The following is an 18,043-nucleotide window of genomic DNA, read 5'->3' on the forward strand; positions in this document are numbered from 1 at the left end:
TCAATTCTTCTCTCTTCTCTTCCATATGACTTTATTAATAATGATGTAAACCATAGTAGTGAGCCAATTAGAAAGGGCCAGTGTTGTATCCCACACCAAAAGAAAAAAAACACAAGAAACACCACAAAGCACAAAGAAAGGGAAAGGAACACCGCCATATGTAGACAACGCATAAATGAAACACAACAAGATGAAAGAGAACAAAAAACAAGGGAGACAAGCCAAAAATCAAAGTGAAGTGAACGCAAGCTAATAATATGCACCAAACTCCAATCTGGAATCCTCCTCCCCATCTAAGCAACCCATCCAGACCGTGCTGCAGACTGGGCTACCCAGCAACAAGGTAGCGATTTTGTTCAGGGCTTTGCCTATTTAACTAGCTTTCTTTCTGCCATCGGGAGACCACCTGAAATCCTTATACCACCCAGCAAAACATAGGTTATCGCAGCCTAGGTGAAGCGCATGCTTCCAGTCATACCACTAGTCATTGTACGCTCCAGAATGTTAGCCACATCGCGCTGAGTGTTGCGTAGCTGGCGTCGCACTTCATTGATATCTTTGCCGCCAGGGTTGCTACCATGACCCGGAGGCGGCAGCTCAGTTTCGCACCGTTCAAGAAGATCGCGAATGCTATGGCCCAGCGCAGATACACTACGACCGGCTCCATTGCCTACTCCACGCCGCCGCGCCTCGCGAACCCAGCCATCTACGACATAAACGATGAGCTCAATCAAACGAGGGCGGTTGCTGCCAGTGAAACCAAAGTCCTGGGTATCAAAGACGTGTTCAAGAATTCGTGCAATCATCTCGTGCGAGATGCCAATGGAGAGGAATAGTTGGACGGGCCACACAGGTTCAGCACCAATAGTAGCGTCCTGTTCCTGGACAACAGCATATTGGCAAATTTCGGGTAGAAGGTGGCTAACTGGGAAAATTAAGGAGTCGCATGATGTGCGGTGGGCGATCTCTTGTATCCGGACCGTAACAGACTCGTATGGAAGAGGTGCATTAGTTACTCCTTCGTCCATACGAACGATGGCATCCTCATGTGTTTGGATAATCAACGACTGCCAAGTGCTAAGAATTGTTGTCGAGTTTCGGTACTCGGCTGCGTGGTAAATAAGGAGACAGATATCGTGGTAGGCAGCCTGGTCAGCGTAGTCATTGAACAGCTATAAAGGGCGGTGTCAGTTACACTCAATGTACATGTGCATGTGCTACGGTCTTGGACCATTGATTGAAACTTACAATACTTAAAGAACAGATCTTGTTGTCAAGAACCTCCTCTGCTTCGAGCAACCGTTGAGGATTTACTCTGGCATCAGACCTCAAACGCTCTAGGATATCATCTTGAATATGTGCTATTTCAAGTTGTTCGGTGATGGTATGCTCTAGACACTGCTTCTCTTGTCTGTCAACACCAGGAGAGGGGACATTGGCATTAGACTTGGCATGGCTGAGAAAGACAATTCGATCCTTGATGCCGAGGTTGAAGTCGGATTGGGAGAGCTCAAACTGAACTTGGGCAGCTTCGTAGAAGCGGTCACGATGTGTGTAGAAGCGGCACAGAAGCTCGGCATGCTCGGCGTCTGTAGACGCGAGGTTCTTGAGGAAGGTGACGACGTGCGGTGAATCAATGGCAAGGAGGCGGTTCGTCCAGCCTTGAGCGATGTACCACTCGTAGAGATCAAAGTGAAATACCTCATCAACAGCGCTATTGACAATTTCATAGGCCTCCATGCGCTTAGTTGCAGTCAACGTTAGACGGCCATCAATGGTGTCGGGTTCGGTACCACTTTCAATATCTATCTGTTGAAGAATATTGTGAATGAGATCGTAGCACTTCTTGCGCTGGCCATAAACATCTGCACGGCTATCAGTCGCAGGTCTGCCTTCGTTAATCCATGACAGGGCCGAATTGCCACGGTCCTTTTCCCGGGCAACAGCCAGACACAAACGAATGGCGCCAGCGTAGTAGCGCATCTCAATATACTGAGAAACAGCCAGTTCAAGATTAGCAAAGGAAAGGTTACCAGCAACGCGCTCAAACAGTTTCAAACTCTCTAGCAGAAGGTTAAGAGTGACATTGCTTCCACAGGGTTGCTCTGAGGCACGCTTCAATTGCTCCTGAGCCTTGAAAATAACGGCATCATCAGGACTGCAGAAGCTACCGCAGCGTCTTCTCAGGGCGTCTGCCACAGTTTCAACATTCGAACCGTTATCAATATTGCGGTTAACAATAGCTTTGACTAGCACCTTAGCCACTTCCTTTCCAGCGGCATCTGCAAACAGCTTCTCGTAGGTGAGGACTTTGAGGGCAGCACGGGTACCGTCATCCAGGCGAGCGTAAATATCACTCACGCGTTCATCAAACAACATTTGTACGAAAGAAATACCCTCCGAGATGCTCTCCATGAGCTTTTCCAGAGCGTGCAAAGCTTGATGCTCAGCTTGCAAAGCCATTTCTTCCTGCTTGCTGGATGCTCTCTGCAGGTCAGAAGGGCCGGAAAGACCCTGAATGAAGGGTCTGTTGGCATCTAAGAACTTGCGAAGACGTTCAAGACTACCCTGTACGCTTTGCAGCTTAGACGAATGAATGGTAGACTTAACAATCGGTGATCCCGCGGGCGATGAAGAAACTGATACGATGGTAGACTTCCAGAGTGATCTAATGAGTCTTCCAAGGTAGAGCGAGAGACCATCGTGCCGAGCAGACAGCACGGCAGAGGCGGTACTGAGAGGGGTTCCATCGGCCTCAGTCATGATGGGATGACCACCATAATCTACAAACACCTTGCGGGCACCATCTTCAGTTGATTGGTCAATGGCGCGTGCAGCTCCAGGTCGGGTGGTGTCGCTACCTTGACCACAGGCAACAGCAAGGGCTGCGGAAATAGTCTCGACATTTCCATAAAGTTTGATGAATTTTTTGGTTTCTGCTTCTAGACCCTCATTTCCAATAGAGCCACGGACGGCAGCAGCAAAGATTTCAACCAGCTTGCGACGCTTAACAACATGAATTCCCGTGTTCGTGAGGATAGCAAACTCGCTCTGTGGCTGATCAAATTGTACAGCCAGTTCATTTCCAAATCCAATAGGGGTGGTGGCAGCGGCGAACGGCTGGCTCACAAGTCCCACGGCTTCAACTTTGCCTCCAATCTCAATCCAAGAGGCCTGTTCATAGTATTTGAGGGGCGATGTAGCAGGAGTTGCCTTGATGCGGCCGGACTCGGGTGCAGACACAAACAAGAGATCTTCATTGGGATGGGTTTCCTTGGCAACAAAGTCGAGAAAGTAGCCGGGGGCATAACGAGCACCCATCCTACTGGTGCTTAGAGTGGTGGAATCTAGATCAACACCACTAGGGTGGATTCGAGAGGTTTTTCCGGGTGGAGGAAACTTGATAAACTGAACTTGCATGCTTTGTGGCGCAAGATTAGAAATTGCAGACGCCATATAAGACGCAGCGTTGGTAGCGCTAAGGAAAAGCCGGCAGCCTGTACTGGTCAAGGCCATGAGATGGAGCTTGGTGGCTTCAGTTGATGATATAGGGCTAATGGATACAATGTTCATGCGGTCATTCAAGAGGCTTGAAGCATTGATCATGTGCGTAATATCTCTCAAGCAGTGTGTCTTTTCCTTTTCAATGACCTTTGAAAGTTTATTGGGGCCCTCCATGTGATAGGTTCGAATAGTTGAGCGCGAAGATAGAGAGTAGAGAAGATTCCGAGAGTCGTCGATAGCTAAGTCGGTCAGGTGCTCAGGGACCTTCGACCCAAAAAGTCCGGTCTGCATTGTAACCACAGCAGCCCATCCGGGATTTGTGTGGTTGATCTTGCCGCATCGGTTTGAGAACCAGCGTTCTTCTTGTTGGTAGTAGAGTTCGTAAATGTCGATATCCGCAGCGCCGCCAAAGAAAATACGACCGCTAGCAGAGCCAGCAATAAGCCGCACATCGAGGCCACGAAGAGGGAGTGTCATTTTGGTTTGGTACAGAGACACAGTCTTGGTGCCGGCGGCAGAGTTTTCCGCCGAGACACCCAAAAGGATCATCTCACTTGATGTAGCAACAACCAAGATGTGAGTGATGGTTGCGACGAATATCCCGGGTTTAGGCGCGACAAGAGCAACAGCTTGGATCGAATGGGGCTGGTCTTCAAAACCGATCAACTCGGGTGATGAGTGTGTGTAGTCCCATAGGAATATAGCGTTGTCGATGACAACCCAAGCATGGTTGATCTCGGCGAAAAGGCCCATCATGGTCTGTAGGTTGCTCGAGTCGTAGTGGTTGAAGACTTCTTCTGGTATGGGGTACATTTGTGTCTTTTGGAACGGCGCCCAGGGAGATTCAATGTAGGATACATTGTAATCGGACGACGCACCCTCTGAATAAGGACGGCTGTTAGTATAGACGCACTAAGGCAAGTACAGCACAAGATGGACAAGTTATAACTCACGGCGACAGTACGAGTCCAGGTCAGGGAAGTTTTGATCAGCCTGGAGTATCTGGTTGACCTGTTTGGCAGCCCGGGCTGCTGGAGAAAGTTCTTCGGGCGTCGGGATCAGGCTACCGGCAACCAGGCCGTTGGTGATGTTTGCAGCAGCTGATGCGGTGAAGCTCAATTTGGGTTCCGTCGCGCCAGTGAGAGATGAACGCACCATGGAGCCCGAGTTGTTGCCCGTGAAGATCAAGTCAGTCTTGGGCTTGTCATCGGAAAACAGGCGCCGACGCAGATTGTCAGGTGCTTGGGCTTGAAGCTTTCCGCTCAAAGCAGGGGTAGACATGAAAGCTCCGGGTAGAGCCCGGGCTGGGGTTGTGTAGGGAAACGCCATATCGAAGACGTGCCGTTGCTGTGGTCGTAGGCTTTGACGGGCGGGTCGGTAAGAACAGTATTCGATATGATGCGAGTCAAGACTCCAGCGCTCGTGTCAATGGGCTAGAACCACGATCCAGCTGGTGTTCAATCGCAACGCCACGGGCTGGACGATGAAGCGCGCCGCAGCAGGGCGAAGAGGCTATGGCGGGCCGGCGAGTACGATTCAGGGTGGAAAGCAGCGCGAGGGCAGCTTGGCAATAGAACGGGGGGCGATGAAAGAGCTGGAGATGCTCGATGGTCGTGGCGGGTCGACGGTTTGAAAAAAATAGAAAATCGCAGACTGTGGATGCTGAGGTTGAGGCCTGTTTCCGCAGAGTTCGCCGCGGCTTCGAAAGGCCTTCAAGATCGGCGTGTTGTTGTTGGGAAGAAACAGAACTCCAGCGCCGTAGCTATCGGTTCCACAGAGAAGTTGGAAAGAATGAGAGTCTCTCCTTCCGCGAGACGAGATGTTCGGTGAGTAAAGAAGCGCAAAATACAGCAACTGCCTCAATTGGGGCCGGCAACGCGTGGGTCGGTTTTTTTCGCGACTGCCAGAAAAAAAAAATAGGCTAGCCGCCCTGAGAGCAGGACGCGCTAAGCCGCTTTTGGACGCAAGGCTGAGGACTGGGTTGCGTGCTTGGCAATTGCCTGCAAACATTAAAGCTTCCCCGTCGTACAACAACATGCAAAAATTAATTACACAATGTTCACATGCACATATACACATACAAAATACTACGACTCACTCTTAGCCAGTCTCTAGCAAGCCCCAGCGAGGTCATAGTTACTACATGCAACTAATGACTAGCTGCTAGAAGATAGCTAGGTTCGTAGCTCGAAGAACGCCTCGAAGAAAGGCTATTAGATCATCTAGCTACTAACTAGTATTGCACTACATGCCAACATTTTTCTTGCCAGCTGTCGACAGCTGCGTGTTGCCCTCTTACTGGTTCTTGGCCTCGCGGGCTGCCTTCTTCAGAGCACGCTTGCGAATGTCCTTGTGCATCTCCAGATTGTAGTCGATGGCTGCTGTGTTGTTGACAGTCACGGTGTTCTCGACCACCCACAGCATGAGAGCATGTCCCCACCAGGGAGTGATGGTGTTGGAGTTGCGCTGGAAACCGCCACGGCCAACCTTGCCCAGTGCGCTCTTGACAAAGTTGCGAGGGTTAGGAATGAAGGTACTAGTGCGACGAATCTTGCTCATGGCAGAGGTAACCAGGTAGCTCAAAACGAGCTGCACGTCAATACCGTCGCCCTTGAGCTCAGACGCCAGAGACTCACTCCAGTGCTGCAGGAAAGCCTTGGAGCCGGCGTAGGTCGCGAGGTACGGAGTAGGAATCCAGCCAGAGAACGAGCCCATGGTCAAAATCAAGCCCTTCCGGCGCTGAACCATAATAGGAGCAACAATTTGCGTCGTCTTCAGAGTTCCCAAGCAGTTGATGGTGACAATGTTCTGGAGCTCGGCCTTGTCAGTCTCGATAAAAGGCACAGGCATGTTGTGGCTCTGGCCGACGTTGTTGATAAGAATGCCCACGTCCAGCCCCATGATGATACCCGCCAGGTTGTTGTAGTCCTCATCATTGTCATCCGAGTAGTCCATAGCCACGACCTTGGTCTTGAGGCCCTTGGCGGCATATTTTTCCTCCAGCTCGGCAGCCAGAGTGTCGAGCTTGGACTTTGTACGCGAAACGAGAACCAGGTTGAAGCCCTTGGCAGCTAGCTGCGTTGCGAATTCCTTTCCGAGACCATCGGAAGCGCCCGTAACAACAGCCCAGGTGCCGGGCTTTCCATACTTGCGGAGCTATAAAAGGGAGAAGAGTTAGCATCTAGCAACAAGCACACTGCCACTGCAGCAGTCTTGATAGAGGCTCCGGCCTGTCGTGCAGCTACTCACGTCTGTTCCGCTTAGTATGAAGACGTTAAACACAAACTCCAAAAGGTTGAAAGCCTTTTGCAGTAATAGAACACCTCCCATGCCCATCAGAAGCCATTGCACCGGCTCTGGAATGGACTGTTGCAAGAGCCAATCCAGCGAAAAATAAGACATTGCGAGATTCTGCTAAAGAGGATAATGTGGGATTCCTGTTCTTCAACGAACCAAGAGAATATCCCGACTGAGGGTCTACCAGACGGAGTTGCTGATGGTGACTACTTGCTCCTCAAGGCCGGCCAGGTAAAATGGGGGGCAAATTCGTTGGGGGATGCATATAGTGCAAATTGTGGGTACACACAGTTCTTGGCTGGTCGAGGCCAAGGTGCTCAATAAACAAAACTCACGTCTGTCTGTACCTTGGCAAATTAGGATCTCTCTACACAGTGTTTCTGGGCGGAACACTGTAACACCTATGTACTTAGCTCCCAAAGCTCGTCGGAAATCAAAGTAAACCCATCACGACAGCCCATCAAGACATTGGGAATTACTACTTTTTCTTTCAACCATTTTCGTCAACACCTGTCGTCGCGTCGCAAGAATGGCTAGCATCGTCAATGAATGGCTTCCTCCCGCTAAGGGTTATCTACCATACTACATGCTCAGCGTAGGGTTCCAGCTTTTTTTTTCTTTCACTTCTCACCACACGTTACTAAAACCAAGCATTTAGTTGTCTCTCCTTGCCATTGGAAACTCGGCCCAGAATTTCCTGACTCTTCATTACAGTCGCCGGATGTACAATGGCCGGTTTGTCAAAAACCCAAAGCTGGGTAAAGCTACCACTACATATAACCCCGAAGACTCCGTCGACAAGCTTGTTCCTGCGACCACTAGCCAAGAGGGCATCGACCAAATGACCCCCGTAGCCGCGCGTTGTTTTGCGACCTGGACATTTCTGACTAGCATCGTTCGCTGCTATGTGTCATACCACCTAAGCTTTGGTCCCATGTATGATCTTGGAATCTGGACCTATGTTGTTGCGTTGAGCCACTTTGTTCTTGAGCTAGGCTACTTCAAGACCATGAAACTTGGTGGCCCCCAGATGCTACCACTCATGTTTGCCAGCTCTGGCATTGTGTGGATGATCAACGCGCGTGACTTCTATGTCGAAGCTTAGATGAAGCAATTGTTTTGAAGTCAACATTCAAAATTCTATTGTATATATATATATATATATATAGCTTAGTCAGGATCAACATCCCAACTTGAATTAGGCTATTCCATAGTTACACCTTGTCCATCGCTTTGCGATATAGCCCTTTGCCACAGTTGCGAAGCTTCAGAGCAGCCTGCTCTGGCGTTAAATCTCTCTGAGGCTCACCCATGAGTTCGAATCCAACCAGAAACTTTCTGACAGTGGCAGATCGCAACAACGGAGGATAAAAGTGCATGTGGAAATAGCTGTTCTCAATCTCATCATTTGTGCCAGCCAAGGGAGCTTGATGAATACCAGAGCCTAGGTGATTGATAGTGTTAGTTTGACAGTCCTATGGTCACTCATTCATTTACCATCGACATATCGGTGAAAAGACTTACTATATGGGAAGCTGCATTCAAACAAATTGTCATAGCGAGTGGTGATCTCATGGATTGACTGCGCAAAATCCAGTCTCTCCTTTAAAGTCAACTCAACAATAGCACGGACGCGTCTCTTGGGTAACAGTAGCAGTTCAAAGGGCCAGACTGCCCACCACGGACAAACCGCCAAGAAGCTGTCATTCTCACAGACGATGCGCTCCTGTTTTTCCAGCTCCAGTTGGACATAGTCGTCCAGCATGTGGTGCCCTTCGTTTTCTGCATGGTACTTGGCCATGTTAAACAGTTCCATGGCTGGCTCTTCGGGTATTGTCGATATACCCCAAGCTTGGCAATGAGGGTGTGGATTAGAGCAGCCCATGGCCGCACCCTTGTTCTCGAATATTTGCAGGTACTTGAGCTGTGTTGAAGACTTCTCAATAGGGTATGTAACCGGTGCGGCTAGAATATCCAGAGTTGACTCTAGCTTATAAAGGAGATTTTCCGGTGAGAGATGTTCGGCATAGAGACGCGCCCAAGTTTCAACCACTGGCAATATTTCAGTGGGCGTCATATCGGGAAGGGTGACGTTGTGTTTGGGCGAAAAGGTGAGCACATAGCACAAGCCGGTGGCGGCTTCAGCCCGCAACAATATCGAGGCCGGATCTAGTTATCAACATTATAGTAAGTATCGGATATCTGATGACGAGGCTTCATAGGCCTACCTTTAGGCTTAGTATCCGAGCAATATTCATCCTGATTAGCACGCACCGCGCTGTAGTCGTTTACGAACACAAAAACGTCGGCATAGTCCGGGTTCAGGTCACCTTGGGCACGAGGGTTCCGTGGGCAAAGGTAGCACTGGCGAATGTTAACGCTGAATTCGTAGCAGATATCGAGTCATAGAGCTCTATTTACCTTGGGGTCATAGGAAGGCAGGTCAATGGTTGCAGGTGATTCCTGAGCGCCTCTAGTTATCCTGTGTTAGTCCAAGGAAAGCTTCAGGTTCAACAGGGTCAACCAACATACTGCCATGGGCGTTTCATACGGTGAGGAGAAACAAGCAGCCATGAGCCGCGAAGCGGGTTGAATCTCCGGTGTGAGATGTCGTTGAGAATATTGTTCCCCTCCATAGTGCAAGAGAATAGGGTGTGTGTGATACAAGAATTGAAAGCCAACGGAGCTGTCCTGGATTGTGAGCGAGCCAGTGGCCCGTTGCGATTCAGCGTAGAGTCGTTAAGTCTAAGCTTTCAATGACTAGTTACATGGTAACTTTATTTTCGCTTGACATAACCCAAAGCATGTCGTTTAGCTAGATGTTTGCACAAAATTACATAGTTACATATATACATACTTGCGAGTACTAGGCACTAGTTAACTAGTGCTCTATTTCTAGGTAATTATTGGAGCGCAAGAAGCCAAGAACCCTAGTTGACAGCTGGGGTCTCGGCTCAATCTCGGTTCCTGCAACGAGCCTACATGCCCACCAAGGTCGCGTGGAATTTAGAGAGGCTGTAGCTAGCAAGGCAAGTGTTCATTCCGAGATGAACAGCTTTTCGATGCTTGTCTACATGCTTCATCAGATAACAGCGCTGTGCTGTACTACCCGCATCCGCATCCGCATCCGCACTATTTTCCCTTCAAATTCTACACCGTCTCTCTATCTCACAACACTGACTACTCTACTTTTTACTGTTTTGTCGGCCTGTTCGCCCCCAGTGACATCATCCGAACTCTGCCAGCCTTGTCCTGCCAGCTTTAGCCCAGTCGCGCATTTTGATATTCCAGTCGCATTCCTTCGTCTCACCCGATTGACGACACCACACGAAATCGAAAGTACACTAGTTTTTCACCACAATCTTCCAAGGCTCCGCCCAATCCACCAGTATCTCTTGCTAGATATTGGAACCATTGGCCCAAAACAACCTTGACCTGGCCATTCTCATATCGGCAGATTACAGTTAGCACAACACTGCACGGAGCCTGTTGGAACCTACATCTAGCAAAGCTATGGGCGTCATTCGGAAGAAGACGGCTGTAAGGGGCGGCGAGGGTGGTGTCAAGTATGTCTGTGATGTTTGTTCAGTAGACATCACTTCTACTGTATGTAATTATTTACTCCCTTCATATTCACAATCTGATGATATCTTGACATCCGCAATTCAGCTTCCATTTTTTGAAACTCAATTCCCGCTAACGCTAACTACTGCAGGTCCGCATACGGTGTGCACATGCATCTTGTTACGAATATGATCTCTGTGTACAATGTTTCGCCAAAGGCGAGTCTAGCGATTCACACAAGCCCGAGTCTCACCCTTATAAGGTCATTGAACAAAATAGCTTTCCCATATTCGACGAGGACTGGGGTGCCGATGAGGAGCTTCTTCTGCTCGAAGGCTGCGAAACATATGGCCTAGGCTCATGGGCCGATGTTGCTGATCACATTGGTGGCTATCGGACAAAGGATGAAGTACGTGAGCACTATCTGAGTGTATATGTCGATTCACCACGGTTCCCCTTGCCAAAAAGATGCAGTCCTCACGACAACGACCTTGCGACACAAATCTCTAGAGAAGAGTTTCAGGCACGGAAAAAGCGACGCATCGAAGATCGCAGAAACGAAGCAAAAGCAGCAGCAGCACCACTCCCGAAAACAAAGCCAACAGCTAGTGTGCCATCTTGTCACGAAATTCAAGGATATATGCCTGGCCGACTCGAGTTCGAAACCGAATATGCCAATGAGGCTGAAGAAGCTGTTCAGCTCATGCAGTTTGATCCTGGTGATGGATTTAACCCTCGAACCGGCGAACTAGAGCCAGAGATGGACCTGAAGCTCACGGTCATGGAAATATATAACAACCGACTTACACAGCGTGTACAACGCAAAAAGGTCATATTCGAACACAACTTGCTTGATTACCGAGAAAATATCAAACTCGAGAAAAGGCGAACTAAGGAGGAGAAAGACCTTTTGCTCAAAACAAAACCGTTTGCACGCATGATGAACCATAGCGACTATGAAAACTTTTGTCAAGGTCTTTTAGACGAGCTCAACATGCGACAAGCAATTACACAACTCCAGGAGTGGCGCACTATGAGGATAGGTGATCTCAAAAGCGGTGAAAAGTACGAAGTTGATAAGCAGCAAAGAATCCAAAAAGCAACGCCCATGGGTTCGATGGACCGAGACCGCCTGGCTGGTTTGCAAAGAACAAAGGGCCAGCCCCCGCCAGAGCCACCTAGTGGGGCAGCTCTGTTGATTGCTACCGAGATGCCAACGCGTATGAGCCTACCTCCAGCTGGTACAGGACGAAAAGCAGCTGAGGTTGCTGGAAACCATGCCGTACTAGCGAATACCGATATCGACGGTCACCCGAACTCGGCTGTGAACATGAACGTCAACGGGGCCAATGGCGCTGCCAATGGAGCTACAAGCAATGGAACACCCAATGGAATAGGCACAAATGGAGCTTTATCAGAACCAGCAAATGGAACTGGCACAATGACTCCTCGGCTAAAATATATAGCGCCGCCGATTTCAGGCATGCAGGCACTATCCTTGTCGCACGAGAATGCACCAGACCTGCATCTATTGACGCCCGAGGAGGTAAAACTGTGCGAGGTGATTCGGGTACAGCCCAAGCCCTATTTGATGGCGAAAGAACAATTGCTCAAGGAAGCGCTCAAGGGCAACGGAATGCTCAAAAAGAAGCAGGCCAAGGAAATTGTGCATTTGGATTCCCAAAAGGTCGGGCGTATTTTCGACCTACTCATCCATTCTGGTTGGATTGGCAAGGGCTGAGAGGCAGAAGTACATAACTACATATAAAGAGCAGGAAAGTTTACTGATTGGTGAGTCGGCGAGACGGAAAACAAGCGATAACTATGCAGCCATGACTGTCTTGCAAGGCTGTGAATCTGGATTCTCCTAGAACAGAACGGGCCTCTTTTGTTATCACCGCTGTTATCTGTCCGACCTGATGAACCTCAATCATCGGCAGGGGGTTCCAGTCCGTTTTCTTTTTCTTAGGGTAACATTCCCGTTGTCCAAAAGTATCAATTTTGCATAACTTAGGCAACCTAATGAGAAAAGAACTCAAGTGGTATGGTTATAGCAGCACCAATAATGAAACAAGACATTGGAAAGGAAGGGTGGCATGGCATCTCGGTGTCTTTATTGAATGTATGTACCTATGGAAAGCATGACAAGTAAAATACCATCACAGTGCCGTATGGATGAAACTGGCCAATGAAATATGGGAGCGGGCAAGGAAGCAGCCATGGACTATGGTTGTGGCTTGTTTCAAGATTTCTGGATGGCCTGATCGTTGATATGAGAGGCGGGTAGTGGCTTATGGTGAACATTAGCATTGAGATGGGCATGATGTCAGGCTTTCTAATAACTAGCCTGTAACTGTGGGCTATTAGGATTGGAACTTGCGCTGGCGATGGGGCCTCATCCGGACTCTTTCCTGGTCTCGGGACTGGGCCGTATATGCCAGTCATCTCAAGAGCGTACTTTTGTTCTTGTATGGCTTTACTCTTGTTCAACTGTGTTGTTTTTGCGTATCTGGGGCGGGTGTCGTCTGTTTGTACGACCATGACCATGCCTTGGTTAATCAGATCGGGCTTTGGTTGGCTGCCATTTTAGGGTATCTGACCTCGACAGAGCCCTGTATTTAGCCCTAGGTTCGATCTGAAGTGACCACCGAGAGCCCCGTTTTATGCCCTGATGTCTGTGGAATTAGCCGGCAAGAGCCCCCGCCTCACAGCTCTAGTTAGACATTTTGTCACTGTTTGTTGTAGGTGTAACTAATTAACTCATACAGCCGGAACTAAGTGAAGCTCTGCAACTAGTCATGTATCAGCCTTGCTACTAGCTGCAAGATACTGGCCACTGACCATTATTGGCTAGTTAGTACTTGTTTATGGCTTTTACCTTGCCAGTCTGCCATTGTTTGCAAGTATGAAGGGCTTGCCTTGCTTGCCTTGATCTCGATCTCTCCGCCCAAAGTTGGCTTGACTTGGTGAGATCGAGTCGGTGCCCGATCTCTGGGTTTCTCATCTCATAAATACTATAAATCTCATTCCTGTTCCCCTCTTCTTTCTCAATCGCCACATCACCACCACCACTACTACTACTACTACTACTACTACTACTACCACCAACTATCACTCCAAAAGCGCTTGCTAGTTTGCCAGGCCACGCGTTCCAATCTTTATTGCATTTTTGTCCTCACTCAAGCCTACCGGCTCACAGTCCCACGTAAGGAAACCAAGCCAAGCCTATATCTTTCCTCCTGCCCGATTCTCACTAAAATATCTTTTTTGTCACTTCACCTCTTTACCACTTCTACTTCCCAGACCGCACCAACCAACTCTGCCCTCTGCCAACATGACAACTATCGCCACGCTCCCAACCATCTCAGCCACAGAGCTCGCAACCAGAATCAGAACTTACCAGGGACATCTGGGTGAGGCGCCCTTTGCTGTCGTCGACGTGCGAGACACAGGTATGTGCACCAACGCTGTCCCCCTCCTTGCTGCGTGAAAAGCAAAACAAAACCCTCAAATTGTCTTCGTTTGTCCTCCCCTCAAGTTTGTCAAGTCGATCAATCCCTCTAACCCTGATCTGCTCCTCTCTCCCGCTTGTTCTCTCCCCCCTCAGACTACATCGGCGGCCACATCAAAGGGTGCATCAATATTCCTTTCCATTCGTTTGAACTTATGTTGCCCTCTCTCATTCAAAGACTCGCCTCCAAGAAGACTGTCATCTTCCATTGTGCCCTGTCACAGCAACGCGGCCCCAGTGCTGCGCTCAAGTATATCCGTGAGCTGGAGCGTCTTGGTAATGCTGGCCAGTGCAGCGTTCTCCTACTCACCGGTGGTTTTTCTGCCTGGCAGACAACCTACGGCAAAGACTCAACCCTTACCGAGGACTATTCTGCCGACATCTGGGGCTGTTAGCACTTGGTGACTTGGTGCCATCAGCAACTGGGCTCCAGTTCAATCAGCATGATACCATCGCCGGTCTCTATGTGCTCAAGATAAACCGACTGGGATGGAGTATTGATACGTCATGGCACTGATATCTACATCAACCAGTATTAAATTCACAAAGTTAACCATTTATTACTTGTTTACTTTCTTGGTCTTTGTGGTCCTGTGTGAATACATATGTAGTATCACGCCAAAATGAGGCCTAGATCTTCATGGCGATAAGACGCCCGTCCATACTACATATGTGCCTTACCGTTACAGATTACACGCAGGCTATGTACATATTTAGTTATCATCAATCTATGTCTTATGGTTCAGGCCCTGGGAGCCCAGCTAAACGGTACTTGTTGAAGACATGATGGCAGGGCTAAGCGAAAGAGGGGTTTAGGGTAATAATTGTCGTAGTTATGTAGTACTACTGTGCAGATGCAAGTAGGGAGGGACTCCGTATGTATGTACAGTTGCATCCATACTCAACTATAGCCAACTATACAGGAATACATACAGCCCAGCTCGAACGATTATACCTTGTTGGATGTGAATTCAAGCCCACAGCTATCCGGTTGTTTGTGTACATACGCAAGTCTATCATCATGCATAGCCACGAAGTTCTGCTGCATCAAGAGTTTGGTGGTTTTGCTTGGTGATGGAAGAAAATAGACACACATAGCTCTTGGTGGCTGGCTATAACTACCTAGATGTAACCAGTTAACCCAGAGAAACGTGTACATTTGTGCTCGTACTGATCCCCTCCCACCATTGCCTGAATGCCCGGCCCATTGCGGACATTCATGCCTGTCTCGGTCCCTTTCCGACCAACCGTCCCTTGCAGTGCACACTTGCAACTACCGTTCTCGGTTGTTCCTCTCTTTCCTTTTCATTTGCTTTCGTCTGGGGCTCTCTCTATCCCATCTGTGTGGTTCTGCCCGTGGCTCTGTCTGTCTCTTGGCTCCCTGCCCCTGTTTTTCCTTGTCTTACGTCTCCTCTCGCCCAATCTCCCTACTTCCCCTTCTATAACTAATTAGCTAGTTGGTCAATCCAAGTTGTTATTTCTTCTTTATTGCCCCTCTTTGCTCCTCAGCCCTTCTTTTCACACCAGGTCCTCTGCCTGATTAGCTCCTCCACCACTCATCCTATTAACAAAGCCTCTACCGGTTGTTCGCGTTGCTCTTCTTCTTCTTTCCTTCCTTCTTTGACTCGGACATTCTTCTTCTTTATGTTGGCACTACTCCCAAGATCTTATCTCAAGCATCTTAACTCTATTATTGCACATCCTTGCAGCATTTGTCATATTCAACCTCATTTACAGGTCATACCTCTCCCGTATCGCGCTTTCAATTTCACACCATCGAGCTACATCTCACGGATAGCATTCACATCAGGCTTCAGCACCACAAGCAAGCCTTCCAAGCCTTCCAAGCACAAGAACGTCATGACTGCAGACTCGCACTCAATTGCTAGTGAGTTCAATGCCACCATCTCATCTCATCATGTCTTGAGACCGGTACGGTACTGGTACTGACAGCGCCTGCCAAAGAGCTTGGTGTAGTGCCCACTGCAGAGGTCCAAGGAGAATGGTCTGTGCAGGCTGCGCTTGAAAACTCCAGCACCAACAACAAGCCTGTTGAGAACTCGGAGTCCCCCGTGGCCTTTATCCACATTCTAGAACGGTTAAAGACGACCAAGCGTGAGGGGTGGCGTCGGTTTGGCATTACATAGTGAGTCTTTTGCCCCAGCCCATCTCATTGCCTACATGGCCTATTAGCGCATTTGCATTACACATTCGTTTCTATAGTTAGGGTTAGATCTACGATACTAACCGCACGTGCATTTTTTTGTTCGGCCTCAGCTGTGAATCCATTAGCGATCACATGTACCGCATGGCTATCATGGCCATGATTCTTCCTGCCAGTCTTGCCGCCCGCGTTGACCAGGAAAAGTGCATAAAGATGGCTCTCATTCATGATATGGCCGAGCTTCTTGTGGGCGACATCACCCCTGTTGATGGCGTCCCGAAATCAGAAAAGTCGCGCCGGGAGAGTGAAACCATGGACTATCTCACGAAGACACTCCTGGGCCGGTTCGACGGTGGCTTGGCCGGCAAGCAGATTCGCGAGATTTGGCAGGAGTACGAAGACTCTCAGACGTTTGAGAGCACGGTAGTCCACGATCTAGATAAGCTGGAGTTGCTGCATCAGATGGTGGAGTACGAGAAGAGAGCCAACGGCCGTCTTGACCTGGCCGAATTCGAGTACGTTGCCAAGAATATCATGACGTCCGAAATCAAAGATATGGCTGAACAAGTTCTGGCAGAAAAGAGGGCCTTTTGGGGAAGCAAGGGCCAAACTAGCCACTAAAGAAGAGAAGGAGAAGGCGAAGGCATCGGCATAGTTGTGTCTTTTTGTACTATGGGCATGCATATAACTAGCTATACATATTTAGTTGTGTATAGTGGGTTAGTTGGTTAGCTGAGTTGAAGCATTGTTATTCTTGTTCAGGAGCTGGTTTGTGCACATGTGTGTATGTGCTCGGATTGAACTGAGCGGCTTACGGGGCTGGCCGTCAGCAGGCGTTGTCTAACAACCAGTCCAGTGGCTAGTTAACCAAAGGTTGTTCACTAGATCATATACGTCTTGCCTTTAGATGAGTATAGCTACAAAATAGCCAAAGACCCACAAATAGTGCCATGCTATTTACTGTCCCCGCCCGCCTGACTTTGTTTACGGGGTGGCTCCAGTGGCCGAGGCAACGAGTGCAGGGCCTGATCCTTATCGCCATGGATAATTTTGGGGTGGACGGGGCACTCCGAGCCTAGAAAGAGGTTGGATGGGGGATGGTAGAGACACACTTGGATGCTTGCTATACACGCCGATACCTTGTGCAAGTTATACAGGCAGCTAGCTAGGTTAGGTTGACTTGCGGGAACTTACCAAGCTTCGCAATAGCTTCATGCAACTATGCTTCTCAGCGTGGATGCCTGGTTGGCCTCTTACGGGGCGCACGTCATGCGAGAGGGGGGAGGGCGAGTAACTATGTTGGGCAGATGTAAGAAGATCTTGGGTACTATTCACATAGTATGTACACAGCGGTATGTCTCTGACAATATCACGGGAAGGAGCCAACCAAGACCTCATTGCACCTTCCTCCTACTGGGTGAACAGCTGACAACCAGTAGCCCGCAAGCGTCGTGACATTTTTTCTTCTTTTTTTCTTCCCTTTTTCCACCACTTTTTCCTCTCCCATTTTCTTCTTTTGTCGCATCGTCTTCTGTGATTGGACGTCCTTTATCTTTCCCTCACCGCTGCCTACCACCACAGACTCTCATCTATTATTTATCACGGCCTGTTGATCCGGGCGGTACTTTGTATTGGATAGGCCTGGAGTACCACTACTAGTAATGCCCGTATAAGTACAACATATGTAAGTAAGTCTCTACATAACTATCTGTAGTCATACGCCCACTTCTGCGCCTCGCACTCCAGTCAACTGGGGATCTTATCTTGGCTTGGTGAGACTTCCCCAAAGCCAAACAAGTGCCACCCTTGTCCCTGTCCTTCCTCTTCCTGTCTTGCCGCTTGACTTGTTGACTTCCGCTGACGCATTGCGCTCGTTGAGTCCTCGCCATTATTTTATTTCCCAGCCACTACGTGTGGCACTTGTTTAACACGGGGCTCACCACCTGTTCCTGGCCTGATTATTCACTCCATCTGCCCTTCCGGCCTCCAGACCTGGCTCTTGT

At 49.0% G+C, this 18,043-nt stretch overlaps 7 protein-coding genes across 7 annotated transcripts; 4 read left to right on the forward strand and 3 right to left on the reverse strand.

Moving 5' to 3' along the window:
• Window positions 1-449: 449 nt before the first annotated feature.
• On the reverse strand, window positions 450-4,833 carry BROUX77_005143 (uncharacterized protein; the record flags this gene model as incomplete). The annotated part of the gene is made up of 3 exons (XM_073749984.1): window positions 450-1,172; window positions 1,249-4,385; window positions 4,458-4,833. The coding sequence occupies 3 exons, from the start codon at window positions 4,831-4,833 to the stop codon at window positions 450-452; spliced, it is 4,236 nt and encodes a 1,411-aa protein (XP_073604029.1).
• A 966-nt stretch (window positions 4,834-5,799) lies between these two features.
• On the reverse strand, window positions 5,800-6,906 carry BROUX77_005144 (uncharacterized protein; the record flags this gene model as incomplete). The annotated part of the gene is made up of 2 exons (XM_073749985.1): window positions 5,800-6,660; window positions 6,754-6,906. The coding sequence occupies 2 exons, from the start codon at window positions 6,904-6,906 to the stop codon at window positions 5,800-5,802; spliced, it is 1,014 nt and encodes a 337-aa protein (XP_073604030.1).
• Window positions 6,907-7,330: 424 nt separating this feature from the next.
• BROUX77_005145 (uncharacterized protein) lies at window positions 7,331-7,906 on the forward strand (the record flags this gene model as incomplete). Its single annotated transcript, XM_073749986.1, has 2 exons — window positions 7,331-7,396; window positions 7,460-7,906. The coding sequence occupies 2 exons, from the start codon at window positions 7,331-7,333 to the stop codon at window positions 7,904-7,906; spliced, it is 513 nt and encodes a 170-aa protein (XP_073604031.1).
• Window positions 7,907-8,015: 109 nt separating this feature from the next.
• On the reverse strand, window positions 8,016-9,437 carry BROUX77_005146 (uncharacterized protein; the record flags this gene model as incomplete). Its single annotated transcript, XM_073749987.1, has 5 exons — window positions 8,016-8,245; window positions 8,326-8,970; window positions 9,030-9,165; window positions 9,223-9,274; window positions 9,334-9,437. 5 exons carry the CDS (start codon window positions 9,435-9,437, stop codon window positions 8,016-8,018), a joined length of 1,167 nt encoding a protein of 388 aa, XP_073604032.1.
• An 877-nt stretch (window positions 9,438-10,314) lies between these two features.
• BROUX77_005147 (uncharacterized protein) lies at window positions 10,315-12,106 on the forward strand (the record flags this gene model as incomplete). The annotated part of the gene is made up of 2 exons (XM_073749989.1): window positions 10,315-10,407; window positions 10,517-12,106. The coding sequence occupies 2 exons, from the start codon at window positions 10,315-10,317 to the stop codon at window positions 12,104-12,106; spliced, it is 1,683 nt and encodes a 560-aa protein (XP_073604033.1).
• Window positions 12,107-13,699: 1,593 nt separating this feature from the next.
• Window positions 13,700-14,271, forward strand: BROUX77_005148 (uncharacterized protein; the record flags this gene model as incomplete). The annotated part of the gene is made up of 2 exons (XM_073749990.1): window positions 13,700-13,817; window positions 13,973-14,271. 2 exons carry the CDS (start codon window positions 13,700-13,702, stop codon window positions 14,269-14,271), a joined length of 417 nt encoding a protein of 138 aa, XP_073604034.1.
• Window positions 14,272-15,736: 1,465 nt separating this feature from the next.
• On the forward strand, window positions 15,737-16,661 carry BROUX77_005149 (uncharacterized protein; the record flags this gene model as incomplete). The annotated part of the gene is made up of 3 exons (XM_073749991.1): window positions 15,737-15,764; window positions 15,842-16,022; window positions 16,154-16,661. The coding sequence occupies 3 exons, from the start codon at window positions 15,737-15,739 to the stop codon at window positions 16,659-16,661; spliced, it is 717 nt and encodes a 238-aa protein (XP_073604035.1).
• Between the last annotated feature and the right edge of the window lie 1,382 nt (window positions 16,662-18,043).

The sequence above is a fragment of the Berkeleyomyces rouxiae genome (assembly GCF_048999995.1).
Source record: "Berkeleyomyces rouxiae strain 22BRR77 chromosome Unknown BrBRR77_ptg000005l, whole genome shotgun sequence".
In the NCBI taxonomy this organism is placed as follows: Eukaryota; Fungi; Ascomycota; class Sordariomycetes; order Microascales; family Ceratocystidaceae; genus Berkeleyomyces; species Berkeleyomyces rouxiae.